Genomic DNA, 15,752 nt, shown 5'->3' on the forward strand with positions numbered 1-15,752 from the left:
CAGACGGTGTCCTGGCCGGGACCCCAGGCCTCTGCTCAGCCATCTAGGACAGTGTCCTTGGCCTGGGACCAAGACGCAGCTGGGGGACTTCGTGAGGAGTCTCTGAAGGGAGTGAGCATTCTCAGTCAGCCCACATGCACTTAATGAGCAACTGCTACATACAGCCTGGATTAAGGGCTCTGGGGTGTAGGAGAAGGAGCAGCTGAGTGTGAGGGAGACCTGGGCTTGTCTCCTGGCTCCTCTGCTCAGGGCCCGTGTGTCCCAGGGCAGGTCTCTACCTCTCTGAACCTCAGTTTTCTCATCTGTAAAATGGGGGTGCTAGCAATACCTGCTTCACAGGGCTGTTATCATGATTAAATGGCAGATTGGTGGTGGCAGTAGCGTCTCCTGAGAGCAGGTTAGAAATGCATGTTCACAGGCCCCGTCTGTCTTGCTGAATCTGAAGCTTGGGGGTGGGGCCTGACAATCTGGATGAATCTGCCAAATGGTTCTAGTCGGCCCAGGTGTTCTGTTTAAAGCACTGGGTCCAATGCTGGGCACATAGTAGGTACTTGTAAGTTATATCAGCTGTATAACTTGGAGAGGAAAGGACACCCCCTCCACAAGTGTGTGGGCTGACCAGGGTTTAGGAACTTACACACCTGAAACAAGTGTCCCCACCTGGAGAAGGTCACCTCCAGCATCCACCCTTGCTGATCTGACGTTAGGGTGGCAGATTCTGGGGCCGAATGTCTTAGGCCTCTGGTCAGGGAACTTGCCTTGAGTTCATGATCACGGGGCTCAGTTCTGGGGTCTCCCTGGCTGTCACCTAGAGCCAAAGCCTGTACCCCGGCACTAGACCTGGAGAAGAACACCTCTTGGGGCCCAGCTAGAACCTGTCCCTTTTCCTTGTCCAGGACAGAAGCCCACGGGACCTGGTGGGCCTCTCATCCAGAACGTCCACGCCTCTAAGCGCATCCTCTTCTCCATCGTCCACGACAAGTCAGGTAGGACGGCGCCCACGGCGGCGCCCTGGCCAGCTAGGATCCGGGTTGGAGGTGTTGCTCACCGAAATGGAAACGTGTCCTTACCTGCGCTGTGTCCCTGAGGGCCGGGACTGGCCGACACCTCTCTGGGTCTTTGTGAGAAAAAGGAAGAACAGCTCTGCTCGAGGGGCTGTGAGTAAAGCCAAGGTGTAATAGTTATCTATGGCTCTGTGATAAACGACCCCAACTGTAGCTTAAAACAACGAGCATTTATGACTTCACAGTTTCTGGCGGTCGGGAATCTGGGAGCAGCCGACCTGGGCAGTTCTGGCTCAGGGTCTCTCTTGAGTTTGTAGCCAAGGTGTTGGACGGGGCTGCCGTCATCCGAAGGCTCGACTGGGGCTGGAGGGGCAGCTTCCAGGCTCACAGGCGTGGCTGTGGGCAGGAGGCCTCAGCTCCTCACCACGCGTGCCGGCCTTCACAGGCTGCTTGGGCGTCCTCACAGGTGGCAGCTGGATTCCTCAGAGTTCATAGAGCAAGGAGGAAGGAGGAAGCCACATGTCTTTTATGACCCAGCCTTAGAAATCGCTGTTACTTCTACCATATTCTAGCCATTAGAAGCCAGACACGTGATCCATCTTACACTCAAAGGGAGGGGAATTAAACTCCACCTCTTGAAGGAAGGAATTATCAAAAAGTACGTGGATAGATTTTTAAAGTACCACATAGAGAGACTGAGAGCGGGAAAATTTGGGATTGAGTTGTACCAAGAAGGAACGAACTAAGTCTTTGTAGCAGTTTTGCTTTGTAGAGTTCTGAGCCCCACCTTCAGTAAGAGGCTCCTGAAGAAAACCCAGTGTCCTGGGATCAGAATGGAGACTCCCTCCCCACCCCAAACAAGATCCAGCCCTGGCAGGGAGGGGACCTGGAAATCCAGGTGGAACAGCGTCATAGGAGGCCAATGGGCAAGGGACTCAAGCTGGGATCAAGTCTCACTGGGTGATCTCAGGCAAGGTGCTCAGCTTCTCTGAGCCTCAGTTTTCCTCTCTGCAAAATGGGAATAACATCTATGTTTAAAGATTATCATGAGGGATTAAAGAGGATATATATTATATATATAAAGTACTTAGCGCAAATAAGCACTTAAAGGTGTTACTTTTACTAATTATCATGAACCAAATGATCATTCTTGTTATTAATATTAAATCGAGGCAGGGGCTTTGGTTTTGCGAGAGAGGCCAGCAGGGCTGAGGGTTTGGGGAAAGCTCACAAGACCAACGCCAGGGGGGACCTGAGGTGTAGGAGGCGCAAGGTTAAATCTTTGACACCCAGACTCGGGCTGTCCCTCCCTGGGGAGGACTCCTCTCCCCCAACCTCCCGCCTGTCCGGGGCAGGACAGGCCCAGGATGGATGGGCGGAGCCCGCGCGGCACACAGCGCCCATGGGCGAGGACAGAGGCAAACTTTGGGGCAAGAGGAGAGAGCGGGGGCAGGGGGGGCGAGGACCCTGCATTTGTGCAGGGTCCCAAGTGGGAGTGGCTGGAAGAGCCAGGGCCGGTGTCGAGGGTTCTGGCAGGGAAAGCCGGTGGTCGCAGCGGCGGGGCAGTGTGGCATCCCAGGGCCCTGCTTACTTGAGCCTCCTGTGTTTTGATAGAGAAGTGGGACGCCTTCATAAAGGAAACCGAGGACATCAACACGCTGCGGGAGTGCGTGCAGATCCTGTTTAACAGCAGATATGGTGAGTGGGCGGCGCGGCCGCCGCGTGGCCCCACAGCCGTGTGGAGCGTTCATTACGTGGCAATCACTCGTGTTCCCCAACACGACAGCGGGAGCCATATGCTGGCACCCGCGCGCCGTCAACGCTCATGTCACTCGGCGCGGCTCCTCCTGTCTGGGCAGGGGGTGGTTGTGTCAATATTTCCCTTCCAGATTCTTCAGGGGGCGGAAGTGATGGCAGAGCCCCAGACCTGGACTCCGCTGTGGGAAGCGGGGCGGGGAGGTGGATCACCCACGTGGGGGACTGTCCAGAGGACCCAGAAAAATCTGTTGGCCTCACGTGCTTGCTGGTCCCCACGCCACCTTGCCGCTTCCTGTCCCCTCTCTTGGCCTGTGCCCTACACCTCTGTGGGACAAACTCCTCATTGTTCTTTGAGACTCGACTTGGCAGTCACCTCCTTCAGGAAGCCTTCGGGTCCCCAGCCTGGGCCAGGGAGGCCCCCGCAGCCCTGATGGTTTCTCTCTGTTACACGAGCACTTGATGTGCCTCACCTGCTCTGCCTCCCTGAGGGCCAGGACTGCGCCCAGCCCCCCTCTGTGTCCCCAGCACCCAGGACAGAGCCAGGCTCAGAGCAGATGTCAGCCCACTGCACGCTGGGCAGCAGATACAGGTGGCGTAACTGGGACAGGCGTTGGGTGTTCCAGGTTGGTGACTTTCAGGCCAGGAGGATGGCCCAGGCTCTGGTGGCAGGAAGATGGGGCTGGGCCAAGTGGCCCCCAAACCTCCGGCTCTGGGCCTCAGGCCCCTGCTGTGCCCTCTCACACCTGTCTTCCTTAATCCCCCGGGGCCGTCCTCCCTCCTTTGCCCACGTTCAGCGAGCCCTGTCAGTGGTCGGATGCAATGTGTCCCTTGCCTGGGTGGGTGGCTCTCAGTCCCTGGGGAGAGGACACAGGCACCCACAGACTACTCAGGGACCACACGGGTGTGACGTGGCTAATGCCGCCTGAGTTGTGCAGACCCCTGCCACGGGGACGTCCTCTGCACAGTGGGCCCTACCCAGAGTTGTGGGGACCATGGCACCGAGGCAGGCAGAGAGGGCCTCAGTGGCCTCAGAACTCCCTGCACATTGAGGTGGGCAGAGCAAGCCTGTGCCAGGAGTCGGTGGGCTGCCTGCGGGACCTCGAGTTGGCCCCCCTTACCTGGGCCCTCTCCCCAGGAGCTGGCCGGTGGGGCTGCGCCTCGCAAGTCTCTTCCTTGCTCCTCCCTCCTGCCTGCTCTCCTCACATTGGTCTTCCTCCCTCCCTTCCTGCCTTCCCTTCCTCCCTTCTTTTATCTTCTTACACGTTCCCCGTCCGTTCACTTGCCAGTCGTGCATTTCAAGCCCCCACCTTGTGCCAGGCCCTGTACTGGGGGCGACTTTGGTCTCAAGGTGCTTTCACAGGTGACTTGTGCAGCACGGTAGTGAGCAGGGACAGTGAGCAGAGTGGCGGGCACAGGTACGCGGGAGCACACGGTGGCTGAAGTCAGGAAGAGAGGAGAGCTCAGGGGAGATAATGTCTTAGCAGGCTGCGGGAGTCAGGGATGGCTTCATGGAGGAGGTGGCCCTTTGGTTTGGACCAGGGGTGGGGAGGCCCGGGCATGTGGGCTGAGGCAGAGTGAGACTCTGGAGGCCTTAGCGAGGACCCTGGGTAGGCTGGGTGCCTTTGATGTGGCCACCCTGGCCCACTCCCTGTTTCCCTCTGCTCAGTAGCTGGAAGGGCCGTCCGCACCTGCACCCCTGCACCCGAGTCCTTCCCTGCCCCAGGCAGGTGTGAGCCTGACAGGCAGTGGTGGGAGGGGCTGGGGAGGAGCCGGCTCTGTCTGCCTTGGGAATGTTCCACCCCAGCCAGGAGCACAGTGGCCCAGGGCAAGACCTGGGTGGCCAGCAGTCTTCCAGCCTGTGCACATGCTGGGATGCTGGGACTTTTCCAGATGTCAGCCCCTGGGCCAAATCCAAGGAGTGCTGGGCATGGAGTGGTCAAGACCTTGATCCTTCTCAGGCTGGAGCTCCCTCTGCACGCTCCCTGTAGCTGCCCTGGGGAGAAGGAAGCTCCCCCTGAGAACTGGGTGACCTGTGGGTGGGGACACGGTTTGGCAGCTGGAGGCATCCTACAGACCCTGGATGAGCAGCCTCTGCTCCCAGCCCTGTCCTTTCAGCCACCAAATCTCGGTGAAGTGGGCCAGAGATGGGGTGAGGGGTGTAGACGGGGGAAAAGCTGAAAAAAAAGAAACGGTCAGACCCCAGGAAGCCTCAAGGACACTCGCCTGGGAAGATGTTGGGGCTAGTTGGGGGACTGAGCCCACAGCCCCAGCAAACCAGATGACAGAGGGGACGTGTTTACGTGGACCCGAAGGACTGATCGCTCAAGGGCTGAGGCTTGGGAAGGGAGGTGGGGGAGAAATAGTTTGACAGCTGTTGAGATTTCGAGGGTTTAATTTGACAACAAGCTAAGTGTGACTTCACAGTGGGATCTGGCTGCCAAAGCCACCAACGCAGACATGGGCCCCATCAACAGAAAACAATGTCAGCAGTGCCCACTGGAGGCCCAGACAGCTCTGTGCTGCCCTGGCCAGGGCGTGGTGGGAGGGGGCTCCAGCTCCGGGAACACAAAGAGAACATGAGGAACAGCAATGAGATGTGGGAACCCTGAGAGAGGACAGTGTGACGGTCACACGGGGAGGCGAGAGTGAAGTGGATGCCCAGTGCGGCTTGTCCCTGAGACCTCCCAGGCCTTGGGGAGAATGGGGACCTGTGAAAGTACAGCTCGGGTCAAGCATGCAGTAGGTGCTTAAGAAGTGTTCGGTGAGCGAGTGAATGAAAGCGTGGAGCTGGGGTGAGAGTGGATGGCTGAAATGGCGCAAGACCAGACCTGGTGGTCTGGAAGAACGGCACAAGGAACCGGGTCACCAGCCCGGACTCCGCCTGCTGTGCTGTGGACAAAGCTGTCAGCTTCCGGCCGGCGTCCCATGTGTGGCGCCAGTGAATGCAGGGCATGCCAAGCCCCTCCCTGGAGGAGAGGACACACCTGTGCACACCTGTGTGGCTGGAGTCGCCTGCCAAGAGTAGACCTTGAGGCTGGGCATGTCTTTCAGCCATTCATTCGTTCATTCATTCATTCCCCAGCGCTGCAGGGAGCACCTGCTGTGTGCCTCGCCCCATCTAATGGCGAGCTAGGGCGGTAACAAAACCCTCGCTCCCGTGGCGCTGTGTTCCAGACGGTGAACACGTGTGTAGAGACGAGTGTGGATGTAACGTCGGGTAGTGATGAGGAGGTGACGGACAAAGCCGTTGGGGTGGGAGGGGCGGAGGCTGCTTCAGGCACAGGAGGTGCAGATACGTGACAGGAGCGGGAGGGCGGCGCGGGGGTCTCCAGGAGAGGCGTCCGGGCAGACAGCCCTGAGATGGGTGCGCACCTGGCGTGGGGGAGGCAACAAGGGGGCCAGAGAGGGGGCGGAACAAGCCAAGGGGTGAAGGGGGCAGATGAGGTCAGAGGTGACGGGGTCACGTAAGCAGGACTTGGGCTGCACTGGGTGAGATGGGAGCCCGTGGACATTTTTAAAAAGCCGAGTGACGTGATTTGATGTTTGAGCAGGGTTCCTCTGGTCGCTGCATGGCCAGAGTGGTGTCGGGGTGGTGGGAGGTGACGGTGACCACAGCCCCGGGGCCCTGCGTGTCCCGCGCCCTCCATCTCGCGCTCAGCCTTGCCGTTGCCCTTCCAGCGGAAGCCCTGGGCCTGGACCACATGGTGCCCGTGCCCTACAGGAAGATCGCCTGCGACCCAGAGGCTGTGGAAATCGTGGGCATCCCGGACAAGATCCCCTTCAAACGCCCCTGCACTTACGGGGTCCCCAAGCTGAAGCGGATCCTGGAGGAGCGGCACAGCATCCACTTCGTCATCAAGAGGTGTGGGCTCCACTCGGGTGCCGGGGCGTCCGGGCGGGGCCCTGGGAGGGGCGGGATAAAGGGGTCCTCGGACTGAACAGAATGAGACAGGCCTAGGAGAGAACTCCCAGCCGTGCAGCCTCTTCCTTCTGGGCCTCTTGAGGCGCGAGTGGGCAGTGGAGGCACAGCACCTGGCCCGGTCGGGCACGTGGTGAGTTCCTGAGAAGCGGAGTCTCGCTCCCCCTAAGGAAGACCTGAGGCCTTTGAGCTTCCTGCTGTCAGAGGGGCCACCGGAGCTCAGGCCCCAGCCTTGTCCTCCTACCAGGCAAGCGCCAGAGTCCCCAGGCAATGCCCACACTTCCTGGCATGCTTCCTCCTAAACGTTTAGAGATGGAGGGCGGCCAGAGGCCGTGTCATGCTCCCCCCGCCTCCAGGCAGGACCGCATTGGGCACCTCCCAGACGTCTGTTCTGGACGCCCTCTGAGGGCGCACTCCCGGTGTGTTCGCACTCACCGCCTGCCTGCTGCCAGGGGACCGTGAGCAGGGATTGAGGGCGGGGACTGCGCTTTGTTCATTGCTGAATCCAGCACCGGGAACAGTCCCTGGGCTGTAGTAGGTGCCCAGTGCGTATTTCTGGAACGAACGAACGAACGAATGCTTGTTCAGATTTGGGCTCATGCCTTTGAGAGCTTCTGCATAGAACTTAGGAAATAAACGGGAACAGGAGAGAGAGAAAAGGGTGGGTGGGGGAACCAGGGTGGTTGGCACCTCTGAGAGAAGGTCCCGTTTGTCAGGACACAGCTGGGAGGTTGGGAAGGGACTGCCGGGTGGAGGGAGTGGCAGAGGAGTTGGCACGTGCCCGCGGCCCAGGCGTCCAGGGCTGTGAGGAGGCAGGGGCCAGAGCAGAAGTTGGGGGTCGACTCTGAGAGCGTGACGTTGTCCCAGGGCTGTGGGAAGGACCTCTGCAGGGTTGCTGGAGGCCGGAGCCAGGATCTGGGGGACCCTCTGGCTGCTGGGGGAAGAGTCCTAGGGAGACGGGCAGAGACTCTCGAGGAGCCTGAGGCCGTGGCCCAGGCGGCAGCGATGGGGCTGGGGCAGGCCCGCGTGTGGGTGGAGGGAGAGCGCGGCTGGTTTGGGGACATTTCGAGCTGTGATAGGATTTGCTGTTGGCGGTGGTTGGGGAAGCGCGGAGACAAGGATCACCCCTGAGTCTGAGTTTATTGACTGGGGGTGGGACCGTGCGGTCACCTCAGGTGTATTAAATTGGAGATGCTCAGGACACGGGAGGCTCAGCGGAGAGGTCTGGGTTAGAGAGAAAAATCCGAGAGCTGTCACCATGGCCAGGAAGAGAGAGATGTGAGAAGAGGGTCCAGAGAGACCCCAGGGACCCCCATGTTAGAGGCCGGGGCCGAGAAGGGGTGGCCGGGCAGGTGGTGGGGAAGCCGAGGAGGGAGACTGTTCGGACGTCAGCTCTGACCGTGTGGGTCTCCCGCTCAGAGCCCTTCTGCAGCCCCCAGGATGAAACGCACTCTGGCTGCCCTGCCCACAGCCACCTGCCAGCCTCAGTGCCCGCTCTGGCTGCCCCCACCCTGGACCGAGTGCACCCTTGGGCAGCCGGCCCTGCACAGGAGCTTCCTCCCCTGCAGGCCCCGAGCCTGCTGGAGCCCCCCTGCCCGCAGCGCCTCCTACCCGTCCTCCCACCTGTCTTCGTCTTCCAGGACTTGCTTTCCTCTGCCTCTAAAAGCCCTCCCTTGTCCTCATTCGGAAAGAATGTCACCCTCCAGCAGCAGGTGGCTTCTCCTTCCCCCTTAGCACACTCCTCACCTGCTTGCGTGCGGCAGTGGGACCGTGTTCGAGCCACCTCTTATACCCTCACAACACTTACTGGGGCCCCACTTGATAAATGATTCTGGAGGGGAATTGAAATCCATCGCCGTTTGGTCAGGCAGTGCTTACTTACGTCTAGCTTAAATCTCTCTTGCTGCTGCCTAAGTCCTTTGCCCTCAGTTGGCTCCTGCCGGGAGGCTAGGGGAGAAGAAAGCAGTATGGGCACCCCTGCGTCCCCTCACGTGCCTGAGCGTGGCATTAAGCCCTCACTGTGGCTGATCTTGAGTTCCCTGCTCCTCTGTGCAAACTGTAGCCCTCTTCATCCTCTACCGGTGTCAGCCACGCACCTGCAGCCCAGCCCTTCACTGGGCTCTGCTGAGAATGACACAGAACAATAGGCACAGTTGCAGTGGGCGGTCACCCATGGAATGAGCTGAGGACACAAAACACATTCCCGGGACCAGGCTTGAAGCCACTCACTTGCAGCATGATAACCCTGGACAAATGGCTTCTCTTCTGAGCCTCGGTTTCCTCATCTGTAAAGACAGGGACAGTGCTCTCCCCACCCCCCAAAGCTTTTTCAACATAACATGAGGACATGGACATAGCAGCCTGGCATATAGCAACCTGTTCAATAGCACGAGCCGCTTCCTTTACCACACTTCCTGCGTGATTGGAGGCACAGCTAAGTGCATCCTGGCCTGGGTTCGAATTCTTCCCGTTTCCCAGCTGTGTGTCCTTGAGCAAGTTACTTAACTGCTCTGTGTCTCACTTATATAAAACGGACCTGATAACTGTCCCCGCCCCATAGTGTTGATTGGAGACTAAGTGACTTGGAACAGCGGCTGCTGCATTCTGAGCCCTCGGCACGTTCTTCTCTGTCACTCACCCCAGACTCGTCAATTAAGCATCTGAGATCGTCCCGGCAGACGTGGGTCAGGAGAGAAGAGGGCTTGGTGGAGCCAGGAGCTAGTCTCTGCCCTGGCCCAGGTGTCTGCGGGCCGTGCGGGGTGGGGGAGGTCGGGGTGCTCTCGGCAAGGCCTGTAGGTCTTATTATGGGTGGTACGGGCCCCTCACCCCAGCTCCTGCCGAGGTCTGGCCTCAAAATCCTCAGGCCCCTGTTCCCACCAGGATCTAACACAAGCCCTGAGCATCTGAGTTCACCCCTCAGGGGCAGAACTTAAAGTATCTGGAGAAGATTCTAGAACTGGGGACTATGCTTGGAGCCTTGCGTGTCAAGCCTTCTGCTCCGGCAACCATGAGGGCATCTGCCCTTCTCCCTGACATCTGCCCCACCCCCACCTCCACCCTGGGACCGGTGTGAGCCCCTGGTGCTGTCCCGACCCCCCACCATGCCGCCCGATATGGAAATAGTCCCGCGGGTGATAGAAGCGCAGTGAACGCTGGCAGCCCCGCCATGGCTGGGTGGCGCTGAGGAAGGGGCCCGAGAACAAGGATGCAGTTTTCCCCTAGAAGCGCTCCCCGAGGCTGCTTCTCGGCCTTGTGGGATCCAGATGTGTGGGCCTCCCAGGTTGAGCACGGAAGTCGCGCCCAGACTCGCTGGGTGATCGGAGCTCCGTCCCCGGGACTGACTTTTTTGCACTGTTTGAGTTTCCTGCAGGACCCCCCGGGCGTTGCTACATATGTGGGCTCAGACACCCCTTCATTCACCCTATGTCACCTCCAGAGCCGGAGCGTTGTGACCAAGGCCCCATCCTCTTGTCCAGCCACTCCATGGCACGAGGATGATGCTGCAGCCCCCAGCCAGCTGCCCGAGACCCCCGACCCACCGGGCACCAGCCAGGTGGAGCTGAGGGCAGAACGGAAAGAGGCCAGCCCTGGAGGCAGGCAGAGCCAGGCCCCACCCTCACCCACCTTTGCTGCGGCCTCGTCTTTCTGGCCTGGGCCCCCTGCCGCGGCCCCCCCAGTCCATCCACGATGGTCTGTGTCACGCCCATCGGGGCGCCCCGCTGCCCACGGGTAGAGGCCAGGCCTGAGCACAGCACTGAAGGTCACCTTCCCCTCCCCACCTGGGCCTCACCTTGCCCTTCACTCCTCCATGAAGGGTCGGCCACTCCCTGCTTGGGCCCCCTTGGTGTGAGGGGTCCCTGGGTCACCCTGCATGGCCATTTACTATGCCTTTCACTGAGCCAGACACAGAGGGGTTGGGTGAAGGCCCCTGGATGACGAGTGAGTCATTCACTGTCAGCTGCTGGTGGGGAAAGGGCTTGAGTCGTTCGCCTGGGGCCGGAAGTGGCCCCCAGGGTGTGGCTAACAGGTTGGATGCTCCAGGACCACCTGGGGACTGGCCTGTGCCTTCCCTGGCTGTGGGACATGGTTTGGGATGTTCTGTTCTGGACTGTGGCGTCTCCTTCCACGTGCACACCTGGCTTGGTGCCCAGGTCTGTAGCTGCAGCTGTGCATGGCAGACTCAGGGACGGTCACCGACGGGGGCCTAGAGGCACCTCCCTGAGCCCGGAGAGCCCTCGAGCCTGCACGTTCTCACACTCGTCTCTCCTCTCTCCCCAGGATGTTCGATGAGCGAATTTTCACAGGTACGTGGGTACCGCCCAGTCTGTTCTGAAGCCTCCAAGTTAGTGCCCCAGCAGTCCCTGAGCTGTCATCACACTGGACCCAGTTCCCTTGAGTCCCGCCCCTGGGCTGTGGCTTTTGTGTCCTGGGACAGACACGGCCCCGGGCTCCCAGGTGCCACAAACCACCGGGACAACCCCTCGAGACGTAGGAAGCCCTGGATAGGAAATAATAAAGCTAAGGTTTGCCGAGCACTGACACGGGCCAGGTTCTCTTCTAGCTGTTGGCATATTTTATTGTAACTTAATTTAATTTCAACAGTCCTGTGAATGCAGCTCTGTTCCTACCCCCGAGTACCAGTGAGGCACCGAAGCCCCCTGGTGAGCGGTGGCCCCTGGCTTCTCCCTGGGCAGTGTGGCTGCAGAGCCTGTCCCGAAACCAGCAGGCAGCACCTCAGGAGGAAGAGGTGGGCTCTGCCTGGGGCAGCAGAGGCAGCACAGACCTCGGGGTGTGATGGACCTGGGTCCCAGTTCTGGTCCTGCTTCCCACCAGCGTTGCGACCTTGGGCAAGGTCTTACAGGCCTCAGTTTCCACATCTGTGCAACGGGAGGATGAGAGTGCCTTCCTCTGGGTTCCTGGCGTAATTAAATGAGAGCCTGGTGCACCCTTGGGGGAGCCCTAGCCCCTTCCGGAAGGCTGGTTCAGCCACAGCAGTGGCTTGAGGGCAGCACAGCCACCTCTGGCCATGGTCTCTCTGTCCTCCTGCCCTGTCCTCCCAGATCCCTGGTCTCCACTGGCCCTGGGGCCACTATTCCTTCTTCCTGGAGACGCATCTCCCCAGGACCCATTCCTAGCTGTTGTCTGGACATGGAGCCTGCAAGGAGAGGCAGAGCCAGACCCACCCCCAGGGACCCCGCTACGAGCGTCACATGGAGGCCCCTGCCCGGGTGCCCCACAGGCAAGAAGAGGCCACAGGGCCCTTGTCCTAACCTCTCTGACTCTCCCCACAGGGAACAAGTTTACCAAAGACCCCACGAAGCTGGAGCCAGCTAGCCCACCGGATGACACCTCTGCGGAGGTCTCTCGGGCCACCATCCTCGACCTGGCTGGGAATGCGCGGTGAGGCCCTGCCCCCCTCCCAGCCCACGGCCACCCCCACTCCGGGATGGGGCCGTGTTCTTGCAGAGAGGGACGGGGCCTAGGGTGGCTCTCACCACCCCAACACCCTCGCGGACACATGGGGCATCACACGCAGACCCCCATGCACCCCACTGCGGGCTGGGAGACTCCGAAGGGAGGGGAAGGGAGGACGGAGATGCCGCCTACTTCCTTCCACCCGGACGACTCTCACTCATCCTCTCAGGATCTGGCTGATGTCCCTCTCTCAGAACCTCTAAATGCCCACACTCGGTCAGACCCCTGGTGCCCACCAGGCCCTGCACCCAGTGCACAGCCTGCTCACCACCCACCAGCGCACCCCACCCAGGCTCTGAGCTCCCCGGGCCAGGGATGGGCCATTTATCCCAGACTCCTCAGTACTAGCCCCGGCTCCCCCACAGTGCTCCGGGAGACAGGGAGGGAACTGGCCGAATTGTCCGTCCCAGGGGCCCTGCCCACCTTCACTCCCAGGCCCCACTCCAGACTTCCTAACCCCCCTCGTGGCTGGCAGTCCCTGCAGCTCTCAACCCCGCGCTGAGCACGGACCAAACCCCCTGCGCTGGGCCCGGGGCCTCGCAGCTCCCAGCCGGTCGGGAGGGTGGACGCCCAGACACTCCACCCCAGGCAGCCCGGGGAACTGAGGTCCCTGAAGACAGGGCACTGGGGGCCAGGGGTGACGTGTCAGGGGTGTGTCTGAATTGGCGGCTGCTGTGGGCCCTTGACCGCCTGGCCGGGCAAAGCTGCGGCAGGGCAGCCCTTGACAAGGCTGATGCCATGTCGTTTCGTTGCTTCCCTTCACAGGTCAGACAAGGGCAGCATCTCTGAAGACTGCGGGCCAGGTGAGGAGGAGCCTGTGTGTGTCCTGGGGCCGCAGGGCCGGGAGGGTGGCCCCGAGCCCCAGCCCGCAGCTGTGGGGAGGAGACCAGCTCTGACCGGGAGCCTGAGTACTGGAGTCTCCTCTGCCCGCCCCTGCCCCCACGCCTCAACGCCAAGGCGCAGGGCATGCTGGGAGCCACCGAGGGGCAGGGAGGGTGGGGGGTGGCACCCAGGCCCCGGCATCGGCATAGCCTCCCCTCCGCGGCTCTGCCGCTAGGGCGCCTGGCCTGAGCGCCCGCCCGGCCTCCATTCCTGGTCTGGTCAGGAGCCGGGGCTGACATGACTTTTCCTAGGGGCTCACTAACAAGTTACAGACACAAGAATGTTCTGGAATGACTCGCCCTGCCCGGCCAAGCTCGTGCCAGACCTGACCGGATCCCTCGTTTCCTCCTCGCAGGAACCTCCGGGGAGCTGGGCGGGCTGAGACCGATCAAAATCGAGCCCGAGGACCTGGACATCATTCAGGTCACTGTCCCAGGTGAGGGGCAGGCGCTGGAGGGCTGACCACCATGGAATCAAGTGGCTCAAGGAGCAGGGCTCCTGGGCCCAGGGGAACAGGCCTGTCCCATCAGCCCCCAAGGGCCTGTCCTGGCCAGGAAGGGGTCTGCAGGCCGTTATTTCTCTGGGCCGATTCCAAGAGTGATGAGGGTGGCGAGTGCTTTGTTCTGGCTGTGCCTTCCCTCTGCATTGCGAATTGGCGTTTTCAGCTCTCACCTTCTGGAAGCTTCCCCCAAACTTAACCTCTCTGTCCTGTCTTCCGTGGGGTTTGCAAGGCCAGAGAGGAGAGAAAAAGGCATTACAGGGAGAGGTGTGAGCTTGACTCCAGACTCGGACCCCCACCCCAGCTCCCCGCCAAGCCTCACTTTCAGCACGGGGGTGACTTCCGGGAGCCAGAGGGCTCTGTGCCCACCCTCCCAGCGCACCAGCAGGTGGCTTCCTTAAGGATCCTGCTCTGTGGGGGTCCCCGAGGGACTGTGACGGGGGTGGGACAGGCAGGAGATGCCCTTGTCATTTGGAGTTTTGTCTCTAGACCCTTCGCCAACCTCTGAGGAAATGACGGACTCGCTGCCCGGGCACCTGCCCTCGGAGGATTCTGGTTATGGGATGGAGATGCTAACTGGTAAGAAGTGGCCCAGGGCTGGCGGTTCTGGGGACCCACCTCCCTGGGGAGCATCAGGGAGGGGGTGGGCTGGGAAGCCCTCAGGCTTTTCTTGGTGCCAACCACCTTTCATAGAGGAAACCTAGGCCATGCCCGACTCCCCTGCCCAGACTGAGTTCCTTCCAAAAAACTCGAAGGCTCGATTTATAACTAGTTACTGCAGCTGCCTCAGGAGCTGCCTATTTGTGTTAATTTGTTCATTTATTCAACAACTATTTATTGAGCACCTACTGTGTACCACATCCTGTGTAAGGTGCTGGGGACAAAGCTGTGAACCAAACAGACAGAAGTCCCTGCCCTCGTGGGGCTGACGTCCCCATGTGGAGAGACAGGCAATAAGCAAATACTAATAAATGAGATAGAAAGTCAGATGGTGGCAAGTGCTATGAGGGACACAAAGCCAGGAAGGGAAGCATTGGGGCCATGGGGTGGGTGGTTAGGTTTAGGGTGGCAGAGGACCTCACTGAGAAAGTGACATTGGAGTGAGGACTTGAAGGAGGGCCATGTGGATATCAGGAAGGAGTTTTCCAGAGGGAGCAGCAAGTGCAAAGGCCCTGAGGTCACCTATGCCCAACATGTCCAAGAAGAAGTAAAGAGACTTGAGTGGCTGGAGCAGGGAGAGGGGAGTGGAAGGTGAGGTCAGAGGGATGGTGGGGTGGGTCATTTAGGACAAGGACATCAAAGAAAAACTGGGTGCTTGACCAAAGAGATGGGGACCTGCTGGGGCACTGGGGCTAAGATGGAACATTTTAGCAGGGTTTACTCTGGCCTTGGGGTTGCGAGTGGACAACAGAGAAGTGGGGACAGAGACAGAAACATACTCTTGCACTAATCTAGGTGAGAGGATTGGGTTCTATATATTTTGGGGTTTTTTTTTTAACCTTGAAAATGTTCAAAAACACACAAAATTGAAAAGACTAGTTTAATGAATCTCATGTACCCAACTCCCAGCTGCAACAATTATCAACAGGTGTTATTATGGATAATAAAAAGAGTTATAGGTATTTAAAGTTCTTAAAAAGTGAATCATTGTAAAGAAAAGTGGTCGGTAAATGGTAGTACAGAAGGTTCATGAACGTGGCAGAAGGTGGTGGTAGAACTCGAATGAACTGGCCTTTGGAAAGCTGTGTGGTGGAGACAGAGCCAGGCCAAGGTGACTCCTGGTGTTTGTCTCCCTTGTGTGCGAGGTCCTGCTCGGGCTCAAGGGCGTGAGGGTAGCACTCGGAAGCAAGCAGGCAGCATTGAAATGAGCAGTGAGTACAGAGTCCTCCAAGACGTAGTATTAGGTAGAATAAAGCGGCACAGAAGGACATGGACAGTATAGCATTTGTCTAAGTCTGGAAACAGAAGCAGTATCATGCGGCACTAGAGGTACACACTCATAAAGTATATGGACAAACACATACAGTGGTTTCTCCTGCGGAAGGAGAAGAAAACAGGAATCCAATAAAGAAGACTCCAACTTCATAATGTTTTGTGCAAAAAATGAGGTATAGGCCGGGCACGGTGGCTCACGCCTATAATCCTAGCACTCTGGGAGGCCGAGGCGGGCGGATTGTTTGAGCTCAGGAGTTTGAGACCAGCCTGAGCAAGAGCT

The 15,752-nt window shown here is 59.4% G+C and overlaps 1 protein-coding gene across 2 annotated transcripts in view; it reads left to right on the plus strand.

Moving 5' to 3' along the window:
- Positions 1 to 15,752, plus strand: part of GTF2IRD1 (GTF2I repeat domain containing 1) — a 109,300-nt gene that overhangs the window by 44,510 nt on the left and 49,038 nt on the right. For both annotated transcript variants that reach the window (XM_012640251.1, XM_012640250.1), the window contains 8 exons: positions 897 to 986; positions 2,619 to 2,702; positions 6,441 to 6,624; positions 10,960 to 10,985; positions 11,973 to 12,081; positions 12,922 to 12,959; positions 13,394 to 13,474; positions 14,027 to 14,116. In XM_012640251.1, the coding sequence (XP_012495705.1) occupies positions 897 to 986; positions 2,619 to 2,702; positions 6,441 to 6,624; positions 10,960 to 10,985; positions 11,973 to 12,081; positions 12,922 to 12,959; positions 13,394 to 13,474; positions 14,027 to 14,116 (702 nt within the window). The remainder of the gene's footprint in view (positions 1 to 896; positions 987 to 2,618; positions 2,703 to 6,440; positions 6,625 to 10,959; positions 10,986 to 11,972; positions 12,082 to 12,921; positions 12,960 to 13,393; positions 13,475 to 14,026; positions 14,117 to 15,752) is intronic.

Source organism: Propithecus coquereli, unplaced genomic scaffold, assembly GCF_000956105.1.
Source record: "Propithecus coquereli isolate 6110/MARCELLA unplaced genomic scaffold, Pcoq_1.0 Scaffold150, whole genome shotgun sequence".
Taxonomy (NCBI): domain Eukaryota; kingdom Metazoa; phylum Chordata; class Mammalia; order Primates; family Indriidae; genus Propithecus; species Propithecus coquereli.